Genomic DNA, 22,102 nt, shown 5'->3' with positions numbered 1-22,102 from the left:
CTGTCACCACTTATTTTAACCGATGCTCAGTTCCTACAGTGATTCCTATAGACAACTTGATTTTCATCCAATCCTAAGTTTACAGCTTTTCTATCTTATTCATTCTCATAGTCACTTTACTGGCTTTAAGGGCCCAATTTATCTATGGAGTCATTTTAATTCTTACAGCTTAGGGATTTCCAACCAAGAGTGTCATTAATTGAACACAATCCATTTCATTCCCCTTTCTTCTACACTGTAACTTTTGCTCAAAACTAAATTCAGATTCTCTGCTTCTCCATGACTTCATTAGGGAAATAAAATATGCCCAATAAATATCTAAGAACACTAGCAGGAATGTTCCCTCTCAAATACAATTTGAAAAGAGGGACTGCATGTTCATAGGGTGATAACAATATGGAAAACCATTTATTTGGGAAGCAAATAGCTTCAGATTGCATTTAGCCCTCACTCAGAATTCTACCTCTATATTATAATATTTCTTCAATTTACCAATTTTGGTCATGAACATTTGGTGATTCAAGCTTCTCCAATTCCTACTTCACTTTATGGTCTCCATACATTTTTTTTTTTTTTTTTTTGACAGGCAGAGTGGACAGTGAGAGAGAGAGACAGAGAGAAAGGTCTTCCTTTTGCCGTTGGTTCACCCTCCAATGGCCGCCGCGGTAGCGCGCTGCGGCCAGCGCACCGCGCTGTTCCGGTGGCAGGAGCCAGGTGCTTCTCCTGGTCTCCCATGGGGTGCAGGGCCCAAGCACTTGGGCCATCCTCCACTGCACTCCCTGGCCACAGCAGAGAGCTGGCCTGGAAGAGGGGCAACCGGGACAGGATCGGTGCCCCGACCGGGACTAGAACCCGGTGTGCCGGCGCCGCAAGGCGGAGGATTAGCGTGTTGAGCCACGGCGCCGGCCATCCATACGTGTTTTGGTTTCATCCAAGTTTGTAATCATTATGCATGCCCTGTAAATGTTCCCAAATTATTTTATGTAACTGTCTTTCTGAATTTTAAGTTACACTACGCATGAGAAAGATCTGATTTTCAGTTCTTTTGACACCTGCTCTTCTGCACTGTACTGGGCATGGTGCTCTGCATACAAAGGATCTCAATAAAGGTGTGGCAGCTCTTTTCCTGTCAGGAGAAACAAGGCCATAATAGACCCAGCTCACCACTCGGAGCAGGCAAAGAACAGACAGACCAGACATTCCAATTCACTACTTCTCATCAATGTGACCTGAATTTTCTTTTCTATGTCTCTATCCTGTTCAACCCTAACTCACTCTACAAGGTAATAGAAGGAAAGATTATATCTAGGGATAATCAATTTTGCTAGGACAAAGTACTTCAGTGCAAGAAAATCAGGAGCTAATCTACTAAATTACCAAAGTAAATTGGAAAGGGAAAGAACCAAAACTGATCTCCATGGATTAAAACGCTGCTGTAAAAGGTGTAAGAAGGCCACTCGTGACGATCTGTATTTATTTTAAATAGCACCCACCTCTTATCAGGAGCTGCCCTGGAAAGATTCCGGTCGTGCTGTCTCTCTTTTCGCCTATCATGCCGGATTTCATCCCTCTCACGTGCCTCCCCATCCTCTGTGTGGACAAAATTGAAAATTTTTGAACAAGAGAATATTCCTTAACCTTAGATAAAAACTTCAAGAACTTCTCTGTAGTCATACCAGTCTTTTTAACCTTACAAACTAATCTAAATCCAACAAGTAAGCATGCTTTTGGAATGTGAGTTCCAGAATCATGCATGAAGTGAGAGTGTTTAGATTGCCAAGTGTCCTGCTATCTTCAGCTTGCTTTAAAATTCATCAAAATATTATGGTGAACTGATACATGGATAGAGAAATGAATACACTGGAGAGGACTTCCAAAAACTCATGGAAAATGGAATTCAAAGACAACTTTATTTTGGTGCAAGAAAAATTCAAATCCATGCATGAGTGGTCTTCAGTTCTTGAAAACTGAGTATCATGAAAAAAATTACACCGACTGAAAAAAAAATTTCACCAAAATAAACTTACCTTTTAAATTATATTCTCTGAAATTTTTTAAGCATCTTCATTTATGATAAAGCAAATTTAACTATGTAAACTGCTAAGAAATATAAATAGTAGAATGTAGGTGGTGGGGATACCAGTTGTTCATCATACAGTTTTTTGTAATAAAATGTCAAGAAAAAAATTACGTGTTAGTCTCCTTATATTTTCAGAGATTCTACTGAATAAAGACCCTTTTGCTTATAGTTCATAAGGGCTGAATGCATCTTTTTTTTCAAGATTTATTTATTTATTTGAAAGGCAGAGTTAAAGGGGGGGGGAAGGAGAGAGGGGGAAAGGGAAAGAGAGAGAGAGAGAGAGAGAGAGAGAGTGAGTGTCTTCCATCTGCAGGTTCACTCCCAGAATGGCTGAAATGGCCAGAGCTGGGCCCATCTGAAGCCAGGAATCAGGAGCTTCATCCAGGTCTCTCCCACATGAGTGCAGGGGTCCAAGTACTTGGGCCATCCTCCATTGCTTTCCCAAACACATCTTCAGGGAGCTGGATCGGAAGTGGAGCAGCCAGGACTTGAACCAGCTCCCGGATGTCAGCATTGTGGGCAGCGGCTTAACCAGTCATGCCACAGTGCCAGCCTGACTGCATCTTGATCTCTATGGCAGTTGTATTTGTCTTCATTTTTCTACCCTCACCAGTCTGAGGGGATATAGTATAGTTACCAGCATGAGCTCCAGGGCCAGCCTGTCTAGACTGGCAGTGTGACCTGGTACATTCTTTCTTCTGTGGAACAGTGACGATAACAGTCCCACTGCACAGTACAGACTGCCACTGTGATTCTAGTAAGTAATACATGTAAAGTACTCAGAGTGGTGCCTGCCTCAATAAACACTCAGTAAATGTGAGCCGTTACTAACATAGCAACAGATTTTTCAAAATTCTAACTAATTCCTTGAGGACCATTCTGATTTTTTTCTTCTTTCCTTCTTTCTTATCAGTCTGCAGAACTTAAGATACAGTAAGCTTTACTTTTCATTACCTCTGTGCTTAGAAATGCATCAGGCAAACAGCTCTATCTGGCCACTCGTGATGATCTGTAAGGGCACTTCAAAAAGTTTGTAAAAACTGGATTTGTAAAAAAACTTTCTAAAAACTATTATTTGTTTATTTTCATTTTATTTGAATGGCAGACAGCAAGACAGAGATTTTCTATCTTCTGGTTACTCCCTAAACGCCTACAAAGGTCAGGACTGAGCCAGGAGCTTGGCATTCAATCTTAATCTCACATGGTGGAAAGGATCCAAGTACTTGGGCCATGATCTGTTGCCTGCCAGTGTGAACATCAGCAGGAAGCTGAGAGAGAGAGAGAGAGAAAGAGAGAGATCTTCCATCTGCAGGTTCTCTCAGAATGGCCGAAATGGCCAGAGCTGGGCCCATCAGAAGTGGAGGTGCTGGGACTTGAACGAGGCACTCCAATATGGGTGGCCTCCCAAGTGGTGACCTGACTGCTGCACCAAATGCCTACCCGAAAATGGAATCAAAGGACGTTTATTTTGGTGCAAAAAAATTTCAAATTCATGTACAGATTTTCATAAAATACATTTCCCAAAATATTTTTGAAACACCCTTGTATGGTTCAGGTAAATAATTACTACTTAGAACCCTAGCTATAGTTGAACTTGCAGCTCCTCTAACCAATTGCCTGATTGACCCCTACCCCCAGGTTAAAGTGAACATGCCCGTGGCTGAACTCATTTTTCCCTCTCACTATCTGTATACGGTCAACTTCCCAATATTGGAAAATGGCAATTTAATCCTTTTGAGTTGCTCAGGTGTTCTGGAGTCATCATTTTTTTGGGGGAAAAGATTTATTTATTTGAAAGGCAGAATTACAGAGAGAGAGAGAGAGGAAAAAAGAGAGAGGGAGGGAGAGACACAGAGACAGACTATCCATCTGCTGGTTTACTCCTCAAATGGCTGTAACAGGGCCGGCGCCGCGGCTCACTAGGCTAATCCTCCGCCTTGCGGCGCCGGCACACCGGGTTCTAGTCCCGGTCGGGGCACCAATCCTGTCCCGGTTGCCCCTCTTCCAGGCCAGCTCTCTGCTGTGGCCAGGGAGTGCAGTGGAGGATGGCCCAAGTGCTTGGGCCCTGCACCCCATGGGAGACCAGGAGAAGCACCTGGCTCCTGCCATCGGATCAGCATGGTGCGCCGGCCGCAGCGCACCAACCGCGGCGGCCATTGGAGGGTGAACCAACAGCAAAAGGAAGACCTTTCTCTCTGTCTCTCTCTCTCACTGTCCACTCTGCCTGTCAAAAAAAAAAAAAAAAAAAAAAAAAATGGCTGTAACAGCTGGGGCTGGGCCAGGCCAAAGTCAGGAGCCTGGAACTTCAAGCACTTGTGCCATCTTCCACTGCCTTTAACAGGCACATCAGCAGGGAGCTGGATCGGTTCAAGCCAGGACTTGAACTAGAGCCCACGTGGGATGCCAGTATTGCATGCAGCAGCTCAACCCACTGTGCCACAATGCCAGCCCCTAGAACTGTCCCTGACTACTGCTTTTCTCTCATACCTCTATATACTCCATGAGCAGATTTTGTCTGCTCTACCACCAAAACATCCAATGTTCTCCCACCTCCTGTTATCATCTCACCAGGTTTACTGCATTTGTTTTCTAAACAGTTTCTCTGCCTCTGCCCATGCCCACTCCACGGTCTTCTATTTTTCAATCTGTTTTCATTGAGTTGAAAGGCAGAGAGAGAGATACACACAGACACAGATACTTTCCATTCAGTGGTTCACTCCCTAAATGGCCACCAACAGCCAGAGCCGGGCAAGGCTCAAGCAAGGAGCCCAGAATTTCATCCAGCTCTCCTACACAGGTAGCAGGAGCCCAAGCCCTTGAGTCATCTGCTGCCTCAGGATGCACTAGCAGGAAGCTGGATCAGAATGTAGACAGCTGGGATTTGAACTGGGACTCTGATATGGATGCAGGAATGGCAATCAGTAGCTGAACCAGCTCCACTACAATGCCTACCCTATAGCCTTCTATTTTTAAATACAGCAGTCAAGGGAATCTTTTAAATTAGGGTAAATTTTGTTAAAGGATCCAAAATTTTATACTGCCCGGTGACTGTAATTAACAATACTACATTGTATGCTGGCGTGTGGCTCACTTGGCTAATCCTCCGCCTGCAGCGCCGGCACCCCGGGTTCTAGTCCTGGTTGGAGCACTGGGTACTAGTCTGGGTTGCTCCTCTTCCAGTCCAGCTCTCTGCTATGGCACAGGAGGGCAGCGGAGGATGGCCCAAGTGCTTAGGCCCTGCACCCACATGGGAGACCCAGGAGGAAGCTCCTGGCTCCTGGCTTCAGTGCAGCGCCAGCTGTAGCGGCCATTAGGGGAGTGAACCAACAGAGGGAAGACCTTTCTCTCTGTCTCTCTCTCACTGTCTCTAACTCTACCTGTCAAACAAAAATAAAAATAAAAATTCCACACTGTATACTTGAAAATAAAAAAGTATGTGAAGTGATTGAGTTGTTAATTAGGCTTGATGGTGGAGTGGATTTTCATGATATATACAGCATATCAAAACATGTATACCCTAAGTATGTAAAATTTTCATTTGTCATTTATACATCAATTAAACCAGGGGAAAATATATGTCAGATTATGTCACTGCTCCAAACTTTGTTTCCCTTGTAATGAAGCATAAGCATACCCTTCAGGTGATTAAAAAGCCACATTTTTTGATCTGACCACCACTCTTCCCACCCGCCTCAAACACTAACACCTCACTTTCCTCCTCTTTCTCACTGTAATCCAGCAGCACTGGCCTCTCTGCTTTGCCCTGAGCACCACAGGCACATTCTCCGTACTTCGTACCTGCTGATCCTTCTCATTGGGGTGCTCTTCCTCTGCATACCCACACAGCTTACTTCCTTCAAGTTTTTTTTAGAAGTTGCATTTAAAATTTTTATAAAATGTATTTCTTTGAAAGAGACGGGGTAGGGGAGAGGGGGAAGAGAGAGACAGACAGACAGATTTCCCATCTGTTGGTTCATTCCCCAAATGCCTGAAACAGCCAAAGATGGACCAGGCTGAAGGCAAGAGCCTGGAACTCCATCCAAGCCTCTCATGGGGGGTGTTAGGATCCAAGTGCTTAGGCCATTACCTACCTGCTGCCTCACGGTGCACATCAGGAAGAAGCTGTAACTGGAAGTGGAGCTGGTACTTGAACCCAGGCACTCCAATATGAGCTGCAGGTGTCCCAAGATGCATTATAAATGTAGCACCCTTTGGGGCCGGTGCTGTGGCGTAAAGCCGCCGCCTGCAGTGCTGCCATCCCATGTGGGTGCTGGTTTGGGTCCTGGCTGCTCCACTTCCAATCCAGTTCTCTGCTGTGACCTGAGAAAGCAGTGGAAGATGGCCTAAGTCCCTGCACCTGCGTGGGAGACCCAAAAGAAGCTCCTGGCTCCTGGCTTCAGATTGGTGCAGCTCCAGCTGTTGCAGCTATCTGGGAAGTGAACCAGCGGATGGAGGACCTCACTCTCTCTCTGTCTCTGCCTCTAACTCCACCTTTCAAATAAATAAATCTTTATAAATAAATAAATGCAGCACCCCAAACCTTGCCCCTTCCTGTAAGTTTCTGCGATAACGTTACCATCTCAGAAGTGAGGTCTATTCTAACCACCCTCTCAAGCTCTTTTTGTTTTATTTTTCTTCACAGCAATCTTCACCTTCTACTATACCACATGATTAGCTTTGCAGTCTTTCTACACTCTCCGGAACGCTGACTACTTTATCCCACCCCACCACCACTACAGTCTCACAGAAAACCTGGCACACAGAAGGTGTTCAACATGAACTTAATGAATAAAATAACTGTACTACTATAGGATTTATGAATGAAAGAGAAACCATTCTCATCAATTTTCTTGAATTAGAATCTGTCTTCTCACCCTAATTTAATGAATATACCAATGCAGACTACCAAATAAGGACAGAGAAAGTATTGGCAAAATTAATGATTATGAGATAGAAAAACTTGTAGATCAGTTTACTATGTGGGAGGACTGAGTTGTTCATCTGGAGATCTTATTTCTCTGAATCTCAAAATTAAAATAGGAGAAAAGCAAGCCTATCATTTGAACAATAATGTGATTTTTTAAAAGTAAATCACTTAGAACCTTATAAAAGTTTCTAGAATAGTACTCTTGGAGGCCCATCTAGATACTCAGACTTCAAATTTTTTTGCTGCTTCAGCTTATTAAGGCAGAGGTACTCTCCATTTCTATACTAATTCTGAAATACATAAATTTTCATCATATGTATTTCCTACTTTTGCATACAGTTAGAAAAAGATTTCCTAAAATGAGATACAGATTGTTCAGAAAATAAAAACTCAGTAGTGAGAATGTCCTACCTTTTTCCACATGGGTTTTGATCCCAGCTCTCCTCTCCCTGGCTTTCTGGGCCATCTCTCTTAGCTTCTCTTCATGTTTTTCCTTTTCTTTTTGAGCCATCTTTCTCTCAACTTGGGCACGCATCTCCACAGCTTCACGAGCCTATTAGAAAAATTAGATGCTAAATTTGACACTACTATGGGAGAAATATTAAAAGCTACCAAACTAACTCCCTGGTCTGGCTTCTCAGAGCAATTATACAGAAGTCAGGTTTGTTCTTACAGATTAAAACACAGATTCTTGTCCAGTAAAAGATATCCTCTTGCCTGGAAAACACTGCAAAGCTACGCTTTTCATCCTGGGGAATGCTTAGTGGCTAGAACTATAGTGGCCTCAATCAGTCTTAATTTTAAGTCAAGTATTTCACTAATGCTTTCTCAAAACAATCTTACATAAAATTAAAGACTCCAATAAAGCAATTTTCACTATCATTAACATAACATGGACTGGTTACATCTTCAAAATCAATCATGTGAACTCAAGGTAAAACCTTAGCCCATGTATGCTAGAGTGAGGAGTACTCACTATGACATGGAGGACATATTTTTTTTCCTATGGTTTAAACACATACCTTGATGTGTATAAACTTGAAGGTCACATATTAATACCATAACGTTTAGTAGATAGCATTAATTGCCAGTATTATTAGTGCTATTTTATGTAGAATTTAATTAATCTGAATGTTTAATTGCCCTTTCTTGCGACTGCTCTTTTGGGGACATCTACATCTAAAATAGAGGAAGACTATGAAATTTAGAGTGACACCTTGCAGTCTTCACCAAATAGGAGCGGCCCAGGGAATCACTACTCTGGCATCTTGTCAGGCAGCTGGATCACCACTGGTGGGGTGTAGGTCCACATGTACAAAGGCTGGGACCATGTACAGAACTGTAATTAGCATTTGCCCTCACTGGCACACATGCCACAGTCTCTAGGTACCCAGGACTGTAGCTAAATGAACAGTACCTTAAATTACCAACAAGGATTTACGAATCAGCAAGAACATTAAGCAATTCAATTGTAACAGACCAACCTTCCTATCAGCAATGTAGAGCGCTTCGGCCAGTTTTGCAAAATTTTCATTTATGTGTACTGTCTGGAGACCTCTCCCATCAGCAGCCAGACGTTTGTCTAATGGAATTGTATAACCCTAGTGTAAAAGCAGATAGAAACAATCAATTATAGAACTACAAAAATTACTTAAATTTAAAAATGCCCATTTTGAGAACCACCTAGTTCTTTTTCTTACATCTTTTTTCGCAACTATGCAAAATAGCAGGTAACAATGAGTGTCTTGTGTGGAGGATTAAGTACTCTCCATCTTTGGACTCACTTAACCTTCACAATAACTCTACGAAGCTGGTAACACTGCTTCCATTTCACAGGGGAAGACACTGAGGTAGAGAATTACATAATGTCCCCAAGGTCATACAATTAGTAAGTGAATGAGCCAGGATTTAAACAGACAGTATGCTAGAAAAATACATTCTCATATTACTAAGTGTGAACTATAATGAAAGAAAATTACTGCTAAATAGTTGCTCCTCAGGTAAGTGTACTAGTCTCACAAAAGCTGAATAAATCATTATAGTTGTACTGAATTCTAAAATTTCAGAATTTTGGAATTCTGTGTAAATAAAAAAAAGCAGCTTGCTAGAAAACAGACTCTACATTCTGAAATTTTGCATCCCATTCCATTTAATGACAACATCTACTAGCTTTCAGGCTTAGCTTTATTTTTACAAATTTCTGACTAAACCTCTAAATGTTGATCTCTAGTCCATGCTGTCATAATAAAACAATGTGCTACAGAATCAGTTCAAAATACCACTTAGTTACATACATATTAATTAATCAACCCAATCAGACTAGAATACAACCTTTTTGTTTTTTGTTTTGTTTTGGTTTTTGGACAGGCAGAGTGGACAGTGAGAGAGAGACAGAGAGAAAGGTCTTCCTTTTGCCGTTGGTTCACCCTCCAATGGCTGCCGCGGTTGGTGCGCTGCGGCCGGTGCACCGCGCTGATCCGATGGCAGGAGCCAGGTGCTTCTCCTGGTCTCCCATGGGGTGCAGGGCCCAAGCCCTTGGGCCATCCTCCACTGCACTCCCTGGCCACAGCAGAGAGCTGGCCTGGAAGAGGGGCAACCGGAACAGGATCGGTGCCCTGACCGGGACTAGAACCCGGTGTGCCGGCGCCGCAAGGCGGAGGATTAGCCTACTGAGCCGCGGCGCCGGCCAACCTTTTTGTTTTACGATGAGCATATAACTTCCTTCGATTTTATTTATTTATTTGACAGGTAGAATTACAGACAGTGAGAGAGAAAGGTCCTCCCTCGGTTGGTTCACTCCCCAAATGGCCGCCACGGCTGGCGCTGCGCCAATCCGAAGCGAGGATCCAGGCACTTCTTCCTGGTCTCCCACGCTGGTGCAGGGACCCAAGGACTTAGGCCATCCTCCAATGCCCTCAGGGGCCACAGCAGAGAGTTGGACTGGAAGAGGAGCAACCGGGACTAGAACCCGGCGCCCATATGGGATGCCGGTGCCGCAGGCGGAGGATTAACCACATGAGCCACAGCACCAGCCCCACATTTTAGATTCTTAACAAATCCTGTAATGTTATACATAGAGTTAAATGGCTGAAAATTAAAGTAGTGAAAGTATCCAAACATTTACTGTTTTGTCATGTGATCATTTAGACTAGTTTAGCTACTTTCAGAAATAATTTCTACATACAAATTTGAGTTTTCTAAAGAGTAGTGTCACCAAGCCACAGTTCACTAAAGATCTATATAGTATTCATGTGCCCGACATATTAACATTCTTATTACATTAAAGAAATAGGGTCATGTAATTTGGGCATTCTTTCAAAAACATTCATTAAGTGAGGTGCCAAGTTTCCAATTAAAATTACTCAGACTGTAGCTTTCTCATGGGTGTTTTCCAATAGGCTATAAAATCAAGGGACTGAGTCCACCACAACTTAATTACCTTTGCATTTTTCCAGTTGGAAATACAAGGAGGAATCTTCCACTCTTGTTGTTCCTTTACAGTCATCTAAGTTAAGAAAAAAGAAACACTTTGATTTTTAGTTTATCAAAAAATTCTAGTCATGAACTGCATAACACATGGTTAGTGGCACACTATGCAAATGACAGTGGTCCTAGGACCTAGTGACGCTGAAGCTGCCTTAGTTTGTGTAAGTACACTTCACAGTGCTTGCCTGACAACAAAATCACCCAGTGATACATTTCTCAGAATGTAGGCCCACTGTCAAGCAACACCTGGCTGTATTAGCTTTTTCTTCAAAGACACTCCTTACATGCTGACACATAATAAAGGCCAAAATTCCATTTGCTCTAGTAGCACTAGACAGCCATGCTCCAAAATCATGGATTCTACTAATAATTTTAAACTAATGTAAAAACTGGAAAATGATCTGGAAATTATTCTTGATGATTATAAATACTAACATTTTTCCACATTTAAAGTGATATGGCTTCTTTTTGGAGGAAAACTTGTTCTTCTGGGTAATAAGACATAACTAAAAAAACCAGTGAGATTATCAGACTTGATGAACTCATGTACTACTTCCTATAACTAATATTCTTCATGTGAAACAGTAGACCCTATTTATTCCACTAAATGCAGTGTTTAGATTACTAATAATAAAACTAATAGCTAACATTGAACATACATTCTCATAAGCACTCCTGGAAACTATATTCAGTAGTCTTTCTAGGACCTTATTTAATCTTGAAAAACAAATTAAAAAAAGAACACTGCAAGTCAGGGTGGTTACATATACCTATGCAGATACAGAGAAGTTACTTAGAAAACTAAAAATCATGAGTAGAAGACTTTAGGCTACAACAGCAACAGCAAAAAGATTACCTTTCGGCTAGGAGAATGCATGACAGGAGCAGGAGGAGAAGGTGGTCCCCGGGGAATTTTCTTATTAATCCTAAAGAATAGCACATCCAAGTGTCATACTTTCCCCCCTTAGTGATTATATCTCAAGTGTCTGCTCATTTTTTGTTAAAGCTTTAAACATCGACAAAAACAGAGACTGTATAATGAAGACCCATCTATGGCAGACCTTTCACTTGACTTCAGTCATCTGTAAAACATGGCCAACCATGTCACTGTCACTGCTCATCCAACCTCCAGATTATCATCATATCACAAGTAACTTTAAAGCAGCTCTGAAACGTAATCAACATATAATCACACGCAGCACACAATTTGATTAAATGTTGACATGAATATGTAACTGTGAAACCATCATCACAATCTGAATAGTGAACATACTTCACTTTTCCCTGAAGTTTCTACACGCCCTCTGCCCAGCCTTCCCCCCATCTCCACTGTCTCTACCTCCTTCCCCCCAGGTAATCACTGATATGCCATCTGTCACTGTAGATCACTCGACATTTTCTAGGGTTTTATATAAATGGAATCACATTGCATGTACCTGTATTTCCTTGGTTTCTTTCACTCAGCGTAATTATTTGGAGATTGATTTATTTACTGTGTGTATTAATAGCTCATTCGTGGGGCTGGACTGTGAAACAGTGGGTTAAGCCATCTCAGCAGCTCCACTTTGAACCAGTGGATAGAAGATCTCTCTCTGTCCGTCCCCATCTCTCTGTAACTCTATTTTTTTTTTTTTTTTTTTAATTTGGCAGGTAGAGTCACAGACAGTGAGAGAGAGAGACAGAGAGAAAGGTCTTCCATTCGTTGGGTCACTCCCCAAATGGCCACCATGGCCAGCGCTGCGCCAATCCGAAGCCAGGAGCCAAGTGCTTCTTCCTGGTCTCCCATGTGGGTGCAGGGACCCAAGGACTTGGGCCATCCTCCACTGCCTTCCCGGGCCACAGCAGAGAGCTGGACTGGAAGAGGAGCAACCAAGACTAGAACCCGGCACCCATATGGGACGCCAGCACCGCAGGTGGAGGATTAACCAAGTGAGCCACGGTGCCAGCCCCTCTGTAACTCTTTCAAATAAATAAGTAAATCTGAAAAAAAAAAAAGAAAAAAAGAAAATTCTTTCTTCTTCTCATGAAGCTATCTACTTACTTGAACCTTGGAGGCTCCATTGGATCTTTCTGCATTTCTACCATCCGAATCACCCTCTGTTTAGCTCCAGAGTTGAAAGCCACACCTTGTTGAGATGGTGTGTATCTGAAGAAAGCAACGTTGTAACTAGTTCAAGTAACAAGTTCAATAGGTATTTTCGTTCAATTACAATCTTAAGCTAGACTACATTTTCAGTTTCTCTCACAAAGTATTAATAGAAAATTATGAAATAATTAGGCATTGTAGACAATAAAACACATAAGAGGACAAACAAACAGAGTTACAAACAAATGCAAACTAGAGAGGCACCAGTTTGCAAATAATCCAGCCTCATCTATTTTTCAACATGCAAAGTGCAGTGTTCAGTTTCAGAAAAAGACTTAGAAAAATAGTACCTATTTGGTAAGTCTGCTTTTGAGGACAAAACACCCACAATAATCCCAGCAGGCAACTTACAGTTAGCAGTTTTTGATTAATCATAGGTTGTAAAACAGAATAATGGCAGCAGCTCTACCAGCTCTGAATTTTCCCTTAACATCTGTATGTGAATCATCTCTCTATACAAAGATTTAGTTGAGTCCAACACCTCAAAACTCAGAACTATTACCAGGATTCCTATTATATATAAACAGAAAACTATAAATAACTCGGTTTACATCCTATCTAGCAAGCAACTATTGATTAGTACAAGAAAAAAACTGAAAGCAGCGTAATAACTAACATTTTAAATAATTCTGCTTTCATTGTCTATAAAAAGAATTAGGCTTCATTATTCCAAACAATGCAATTATAATTGTGACAAAGTAGGATAGTGAAAAAACACCAAAACTCCCAATCTAAACCAAGTCTGAAATTAAATTAAGACTTCCAGGCACGCTTCATACCGGATATACTGAGCAGGGGCCAGTTTATCAGCTGCTCGAACTGGCATGGCTGCAGCAACTTTCTGTGATACAGATTTTTCCAAGGCTACTCTTGTCTTTTCTGTTATCTGAAATAAGAAACATTGTACTGAGTGGTTTGGAAGTTAATCAGGATTAAAAAGTCATCTAAAATAATTAAATGTATCAATTCCCAGTTACCTCTTTAATAGCTTCTTCATCAGGTCTTTGCAGGTCTGGATCATCTGCATTCATAACCTCCTTTGGAACCAGGTCAGAATATTTGCTATAAATGACCTAAAATGTTAAACACAAGCAGGCTTAGGAAAAGCAAAGAATGAAAAGAAGCAACCTCATTAAATCATTCCAGACATCAACACGTCCTTCTCAGCACACATTACAAGTGGAGGACACTCAGATTTTGTCTTTTAGCTTTTAAAACCAAGGGAACTTAAAATATACACACAAATTGCCATTCAGACTGCAAGTTAATAATTTTCCCATGACTGCATAAATTTAAATTATTTGAGATCTTCTAATCAAGTCAATATCCAAATAAATTGTGCCAACTGAATCTTATGCATCAATGATTCTTATTTTTGAGGCTCACTAGGACTTGAAATTAATGATGATATAAACTGCCTTTAGAACCATTATTTTGGATGACAAATTCATCAGAATTTAAGTCAGGTTACCAAATAATTTCCAGATTCACTGGGTCTGGAAAATTTCATTGACCTCATCCTATTTATAATGTTCTCTTTTCTGGCATCAACTCTATTCATAGACTAAGAAAATGAACATGTGCCACAGTCAACCCAGAACATTTTCTTCTGCAAAAAGCCAAAAATGGGGAAAAAAAGAAAAAACAAAACACATTCTTCATACACAACTTATTTTACACTGATTATCAAAATTTAGAACTGCTGTATGATTTCTACTAGGCCAACAGTTTTATTACTGATGTGATAGGTCCTGACAAATAGAGTGTTATTCACTTTCATGTCCATCTATTCTTCTCAGTATTTAAAAAAAAAAAAAAAAAAAAACACCTTACATGGCAGCCTTTTTTTTTTTTTTAAACTTATTTATCTGAAAGGAAGAGACACAGAGATAGAGACAGAGAGAGAACTTCCATCTGCTAGTTCACTCCCCAAATGCCCACAACAGCCAGGGATGAGCCAGGCCAAAGTCAGGAGCTTGGGTCGCAATTTGTATCTCCCAAATGAGTGTCAGGGACCCAAGTACTTGAGCCATCACCCACTGCCTCCACAGGGGGTGCATTAGCAGGAAGCTGGAATTGGAAATAGAGCTGGGACTTGACCCCAAGTACTGCAATCTGGGGTGTGTGTCCAGAACTGCATCTTAACTGCTGTGCCAAACACTTGCCCCATGTGGCAGTTTAAAGGAAAAAAAAAAAGCCATTGGAAACTTAAGAAATAAAAAGCATTTTAGATTTTAATGATTTAGAAATTCTTTGACAGACACAGAAAGAACAATTTATGAATATGAAAGAAAACCAAATTCCTTCACACTTGAGATCCTAAAAAAACTTTTTCTATAAATTGTTTACTACTGCAAGCCAAAGTCTTATATTAATAACTGTGTATTACTGCCTAAAACAGTTAAAGGAAACACACGTTATTCCTAATTTTCTACTCCATAGCAAAAACCTCTTTATGGTTTACGTGACCTCACCAGGTTGTACCTACAGCTTGAATCTCCCCTTATAAGTGACACTCATGTCTCGGTCCTACCAGCTCTTGTGTTTGTTGAACATAACAAACTTTTCCCCCAACTCTTGGCCTTCACAGAGTGTTGTTTCCAGGTTTTCAAGTGAGCTCTCTAACCCTGTGTCTCTTGGATCAAAGGTCTTGCACTGGTGAGGCCACCTCTAACTATTCTTGTGAAAATGGCAGTCTTTCTCCACCCAATCTAAACAGCACCGTTTACTAAGTTTTCAAAGCTCTGTTCATAATATAAATTTATCTATTTACTTGTTTACTATCTATATCCTGTATTAAAGTAAGCATAATAACAACAGCTAATATTCAGCAAGCATTTACTGCGAGCCCCATTTTTCTGGCTTAAAAATGTCTTAACTAATTTAATCTTTTTTTTTTTTTTTTTTTTTTTTTACTTGTGGGGGCAGAAGGAAAGAGAAGGAGGAGCTCAAGTGGGGCTTAGAATAGAGAAATGAGGGAGCAAGTCCTAGATCGCTTGCTGACAATAGCAATATTACATGAATACTTAGCAAACCGTTTCAACCCTTAGATAAGAACTTAATAAAACAATTACCGGAAGGTCCAATGCCTTCTATAAATTTTAAGAATCATGTTAAATTCACATTTCTGATAAGAAGATTCACTAAACTGTCTTCAGTCCCCATAACAAATGTCTGGTCCACAGGAAGTATTAAGTCAATATGTTTTGTACAAATGAATGAGTCATTGAATTTTATAGATTCCCTATTACCTGCTAAAGCTGTTCAGAACTTTCTATATAAGCTATTGACTTCCCAGAAAAAAAATTACTACCTTCTGTTTATCAGTTGAAATTTCAGATTGTTTTTCTCAGAAATGCTACCAGGGACCAGGTAAGGAAGTTCACATGATTCAGCACAACATGTACTACTAGTGTCACCATCCTCCACGAGTATTCATTTTGGAAAGGATCCACATCTGACTCTAGTGAGAAGCGTGAGGTGCAGTACATTAAGATCACACAGCTACTAATTGACCTTAAAAATTTCCTCTGAGAATAGAAAAATCTATACCACCACAAATTGAAATGTGTAACAACGCTGTAGAAAATAATGCCAAGACTATGAAGACTGAATCACTTTTACAGAGCAATCATTACAAGAAGAGATTCTAAGCAAACGGCCCCCTGGCAGTCACGTGTGTTCAATATAAAGTCTCAATTCGAATTTAGCACACCAGAGCCCTTTGCCGCTTCTTATTTAGATATTCCAAAGTTAATAACCCTTTAAATGAGCATCAATAAGATTCTAGCATCTCATAAGGCTGAGTGAAGGGCATCTCAAGAGCAAGACTCCTCCATGGTGATTAACTATAAAACCCCAAGTTTTTATAGCCTGGGAACCAAATGTGCAATATATCCCAGGAGGCAATGGGGCTGGGGAGGTTATGTGAAAATTCAATATACCCATGAAGGTATCAGGAGCACAAATGAGCTCTGTGAACAAGATAAACCAGTAACTCATCCGCAAAACCTTTTCTTACTACTGTAAACTGGTAAGAAACTGTACAGACTAAAAAAATATCTTAACATAATATCCGGGTGAGATAGAAGGAAAATACTATCTTTAGGCTTAGCATGTTTGTGAAAGCATCAGATAAACAAAGTAGTAAGATAACATCTATGATGGAAGCAGTGTAACTTAGGGTTGTTTTTAGGAGCACAGCAGTGGAAGGCATTTTTTCAGGTAATATCACACATGTAACATTTTAAATATTATAACTATCTCAGAAGAAAAATGCATATACAATGGCCTTTATTTCAAGATTTACCACTCAAGCTGTAAGTGTGTTTGGGGGGCATTTAGTTCTATCAAATTATATTCCAAAAAAAAAAAAAGAAAGAAAATATACTCCAAGACACTATCTTCTTCCCAATTTGATATTACTAATAGTCCCTTTGGGGGGAAAAAAAAAAAACAAAACAGATCTATTTATTTGAAAGAGAGAGAGAGAGGGAAAGCGGGAAGAGAGACAGATCTTCCATCTACTGGTTCTTCCAAACTCCCTAGTTTCTGTATAATCCCAGATCTTTGTGAAATAAATAAGAAATCTTTATACTATGTGCAAATTTAAAAAACCCAAACTCTGCATATCAGTCTCCTGAATTATTTAAGTCCATTTAGCATATCAATCTCCTTTTTTTTCTAAAGTAGGAAAATCAGTGGTTTTCAAATAGGGCATTGCTACTACCTCTAACTCTCCTCCTAGGGCCTCTGTGAATGTGTGAAGCATTTCAGCTAAGAAAAAAAAGACTAGAGTGAGGGCACTGCTGGTTCTCAACAGGTAGCACCAGGAATGTTAAAACTACAATGCCCTGAGCAATCAATAAGTGTTCCCCATCCCCCACAAGCCAATGGCATACAATGGCTATTCAGTTAATGAATAATTAGATGCATTTCAAAACTTCATGAGTTAAGCCATCTACAAGCAAAAACAAAACAGACAAAAAACAAAAAACACATGAATCTGAGAATGGTACTTCTATAAACTAACAGTTTTGGGTCACTTCTAATGTTTGCCTTATAACATATAAGAATTTTACTCTATAAAGGAACACTGCTTTTAGCCCTTATTTGGCCAAAATACTAACATTAAAAAAATAAACATTTCAGTTTTAACAGTTGTCTATTTTCAATACAAAATAATCAACACACCTAGTTGTTAAGGGGGAAATAAAACCTCTTACATATTCCTTATCAGATAAAATTCTTGAAATAAAATCCAAAATGGTCTAAAGCTGTATTTCATTCAAAATAACACAACTTGCTAATGCCAAATTATTGCCCTGCTTGTTGCTTTTTCCATAATAAATGGGATTGGAGAGGTAGCAAATACCAATAAGACGAGTGACCACCGCAGAGGTAGAGATATACGAAAACAAAGGCAGCTGGAATCAACCAGAGGCCTCCGTGCCTCAGAGTTAATTTTCAGTGTATGTCCTGCATGTATAGGAACCTAACTTCCCTGTTACAGGAGTGGACCCTGCTTCTCGACTGGATTCAGGAGAAATGATTTTCTGTTAAACCATGAAAATGGCTATCATTTACCCAACAAACATTGGTAAACACCCGTATCTAAGTTTTCAGGCTACTAAATTAGCTGCTGAAAATCAAAATATAAAGCTCTAGGGGCTGGTGCTGTGGCATAACAAGCAAAGCCGCTGCCTGCAGTGCCAGCATCCCATATGGGCGCTGATTCAAGTCTGCTCCACTTCTGATCCAACTCTCTGCTATGGCCTGGGAAAGCAGTAGAAAGAAGATGGCCCAAGTCTGTGGGCCCCTGCACCAGGGTGGGAGACCCAGAGGAAGTTCCTGGCTCCTGACTTCACATAGGTCCAGCTCCAGCCGCTGCGGCCATTTGAGGAGTGAACCAGAGGATGGAAGACCGACCTTTCTCTCCCTGCCTCTGCTTCCCTGGAACTCTGAGTTTCAAATAAATAAATAAATCTTTAAAAAAAACGCTCTAATCCTTGCCTTCGAAGAGCAAGTCACACAGATCCTAAGTGAACAATTAAAATAAAAAGTGATGACTGCTATGTAAGTATCTATGTATGCTATGTAAGTAAGAGGGACACCCAATTTAGCCATGAAAACCACAAAGAACATCCTGAAATACTGAAACCTGAGTTGAGATTTGAAAGCAAAAGCATTTGCTTAAAGATAGAGACAGGGCTCTCCAAGCACAGGTGAATTTAAAAGGGAAGCTCACAGGATAAGAAAAAATGTTTGGGCTGGCGTCATGGCACAAGTTGGTTAAGCCACCATTTTGCCAGATCAAGTCCTGGATGCTATGCTTCCCACCCAGCTTCCTGCTAATACACCTGGGAAAGCAGCACAAGACTGCTCAAGGACTTGGGCCCTTGCCACCCATGTGGAAAATCATAATGGAGTTCCTGACTCCTGGTTTCAGCCTGGCCCAACCCTGGCTGTTGCAGCCCTTTGGGGAGTGAACCAACATGGAATAAACCATGGTTTCTGAACAGATGGAGGGTCTGAGAAAAACAAAAGAACTATACTGACCGCTAAACCTGTAAGTCCACATCTAGGAATTTATTTTACACAAACACTACATGGAAAAAGATATATAGATCTTGAGTAAAGTAGTGTTTGCAAAACTAACAAAATAGAAATCACTAGTGCTTAAACAAATTTGGCTATAATCAAACCACAAAATTCTATACATTAAAAAAAAAATGAGTAGGGGCAGGCATTGTGACAGAGCTGATTCAGGTGCCATGTGGAATGCCAGCAGCCCATACTGGACTGTCAGAGTCCCAACACTGTTTCTGATCTAGCTTCCCAATAACACATCCTGAGAGGAAGCAGATAATGGCTCAATAGTGTCCCTGTCACTCACGGGGGAGAGCTGGATGGAGTTCTGGGCTCCTGGCTTTGGCCTGACCCAGTTCTAGCTGTAATAGGCATTTAGGGAGTGAACCAGTAGATGGAAGATCTCTGTCGCTCTTTCAAGAAGATGAAAATAAATGTCTTTTAGAAAATAAAGTACACCTGAGGCTGGTGTTATTGCGTAGTGGGTAAAGCCATTGCCTGCAATGCTGCCATCACATATGGGCACTGGTTCATGTTCTGGTTGCTCCACTTTTTTTTTTTTTTTAAATTTTTTCTTTTTAATTTTTATTTATTTATTTATTTTTGACAGCACACTGCGCTGATCCGAAGGCAGGAGCCAGGTGCTTCTCCTGGTCTCCCATGGGGTGCAGGGCCCAAGCACTTGGGCCATCCTCCACTGCCTTCCCGGGCCATAGCAGAGAGCTGGCCTGGAAGAGGGGCAACTGGCACAGAATCCAGCGCCCCGACCGGGACTAGAACCCGGTGCGCCGGCGCCGCAAGGCGGAGGATTAGCCAAGTGAGCCGCGGCGCCGGCCAGGTTGCTCCACTTTTGATCCAGCTCCCTGGCTAACGACCCGGGAAAAGCAGTGGAGGATGGCCCAAGTGCTTGGACTTCCACCACCCACACGGGAGACCTGAATGAAGCTCTTGGCTCCCAGCTTCAGTTTGGTACAGCCCTGGACATTGCAGCCACTTGGGGAGTGAACAGAGGATGGAAGATTCCTCTCTTCTATCTCTCCCTCTCTGTAACTCTTTCAAAATAAATAAATCTTTTTTTAAAGAATAAAGTACAGGCCGGCGCCGTGGCTCAACAGGCTAATCCTCCGCCTAGCGGCGCCGGCACACGGAGTTCTAGTCCTGGTCGGGGTGCCGGCTTCTGTCCCGGTTGCCCCTCTTCCTAAGCCAGCTCTCTGCTATGGCCCGGGAGTGCAGAGGAGGATGGCTCAAGTGCTTGGGCCCTGCACCCCATGGGAGACCAGGAGAAGCACCTGGCTCCTGCCTTCGGATTAGCGTGGTGCGCCGGCCACAGCGCGCTGCCTGCAGCGGCCACTGGAGGATGAACCAATGGCAAAGGAAAACCTTTCTCTCTGTCTCTCTCTCTCACTGTCCACTCTGTCAAAAAAAAAAAAAAGTACACCTATACATGTCAGCAAAATTTTTCAAACTTATTAAGTAAAAAAGAAAGCAAGGTTTAACAGTTGTATTAAAATTTCATTCATGTGAAAATAAATCTTTAAGTAACAGTAGTTACCACTAAGAAGTAAAATAGGAGGAAAGCAGGTAAGACTTAAAAGGGGTCTTTAAAAAGTTCACAGAAAATGTGCATAATAAAACTACGTGTACATTTAAAGAATTTTTGCACCAAAATAAACTTTTTTTCCCCCTTTACTCGAAAGGCAAAGTGACAGAGAGGGTGGAGAGAAAAACAGAAGAGCTATCTTCCATCTTCCGGTGCTGTTTCACTCCATAAATGGCTGTAACAGGCACTGCTGGACCAGGCCGTAGTCAGGAGCCTAGAATTCTATTCTGGTCTCCCAAATGGATGGCAGGAACCAAGGACCTGGGCCATCTTCCACTGCCTTCACAGGTACATCAGCAGGGAGCTCCACAGGAAGCCGAGCACCTAAACCTCAAACTGGCATTCCCATGATGCCAGCGTTGCAAGCAGCTGCTTAACACACTGACCTACAACACTGTCCTGGACTTTATCTTTTAATTCCATTTTCCAAGAACTTTTTGAAGTACCCTTGTATACTTACATTTCATTGGTACTTTTTATGAGACTGTATTACTTGTGTAATTAAAAAAAATCAGGGAAGGGCATCATGGCTGTCACTTATCAGAGTGCCTCTTCGAGCCCCAGGCTACTCAGCTTCCACTCCAGTTTTCTGCTACTGTGCATCTTGGAAAGCAGCAGGTAACGGCTCAAGTGCTTGGGCCTGGCCACCTACTTGGGAAACCCAGATGGAGTTTCTGGCACCTGGCTTTGACCTGGCCTAGCCTTGGCCACTGCAGGTGCTTGCTCTTGGGCGCTCTCTCTCTCTCTCTGTCTTTCAAGCAGATGAAAATAATAAACAGTAAAAAAAAAAAAAAAAAAAAAAAAAATGAATAATAAGAAAAAAAGACTCCCAGGCTTTTGGGATGAGCAGTTAGGAAGATACTGCTGCCACTCACTGAGTTGTTAAGAGAATACCACAGGTATTAAGTGGCAAATTATTCATTTAGGTTTGCAGTTAACTAGTGCCTTAGGAAAATATAGATAGCCCTGCCCATGTAGACGGAATATTAGGATCTAGAACCTAGCAGAGAAAGCTGGGATAGACTTAACAGTCACATGCCTATGAGCAACAACTGGAGCCATAGGGAAAAAATCACATTACTCAGAGGCTGTGCTGAGAACAGTGTTAGAGACCTTTCCCAGAGAGCATTATCTGCAAACTGGTTAAGGTGAGGCCATAGTGCAGTCAACCAGAGTGAAATGGAAGTGAAGTAGAGAGGACAAAACAAACACATACAAAAAAATAACTTTTGTAGGAACCTGGAAGCAAAGTGAAGAAAATTAGGTGGAAATTAC

At 41.4% G+C, this 22,102-nt stretch overlaps 1 protein-coding gene across 1 annotated transcript in view; it reads right to left on the bottom strand.

The window, feature by feature from the left end:
* The window catches only part of SNW1 (SNW domain containing 1), a 40,717-nt gene that overhangs the window by 4,548 nt on the left and 14,067 nt on the right, over window positions 1-22,102 (bottom strand). The window contains exons 4-11 of the mRNA XM_062181441.1: window positions 13,617-13,712; window positions 13,419-13,525; window positions 12,535-12,639; window positions 11,350-11,419; window positions 10,447-10,512; window positions 8,492-8,608; window positions 7,419-7,560; window positions 1,494-1,590 (exon numbers count right to left, since the gene is read on the bottom strand). Of these exons, the coding sequence (XP_062037425.1) occupies window positions 1,494-1,590; window positions 7,419-7,560; window positions 8,492-8,608; window positions 10,447-10,512; window positions 11,350-11,419; window positions 12,535-12,639; window positions 13,419-13,525; window positions 13,617-13,712 (800 nt within the window). The remainder of the gene's footprint in view (window positions 1-1,493; window positions 1,591-7,418; window positions 7,561-8,491; window positions 8,609-10,446; window positions 10,513-11,349; window positions 11,420-12,534; window positions 12,640-13,418; window positions 13,526-13,616; window positions 13,713-22,102) is intronic.

The sequence above is a fragment of the Lepus europaeus genome, chromosome 22 (genome assembly GCF_033115175.1).
Source record: "Lepus europaeus isolate LE1 chromosome 22, mLepTim1.pri, whole genome shotgun sequence".
Lineage (NCBI taxonomy): Eukaryota > Metazoa > Chordata > Mammalia > Lagomorpha > Leporidae > Lepus > Lepus europaeus.
Note: the sequence above shows the minus strand (reverse complement) of the source record. Positions and strands in the feature narration are given on the sequence as shown.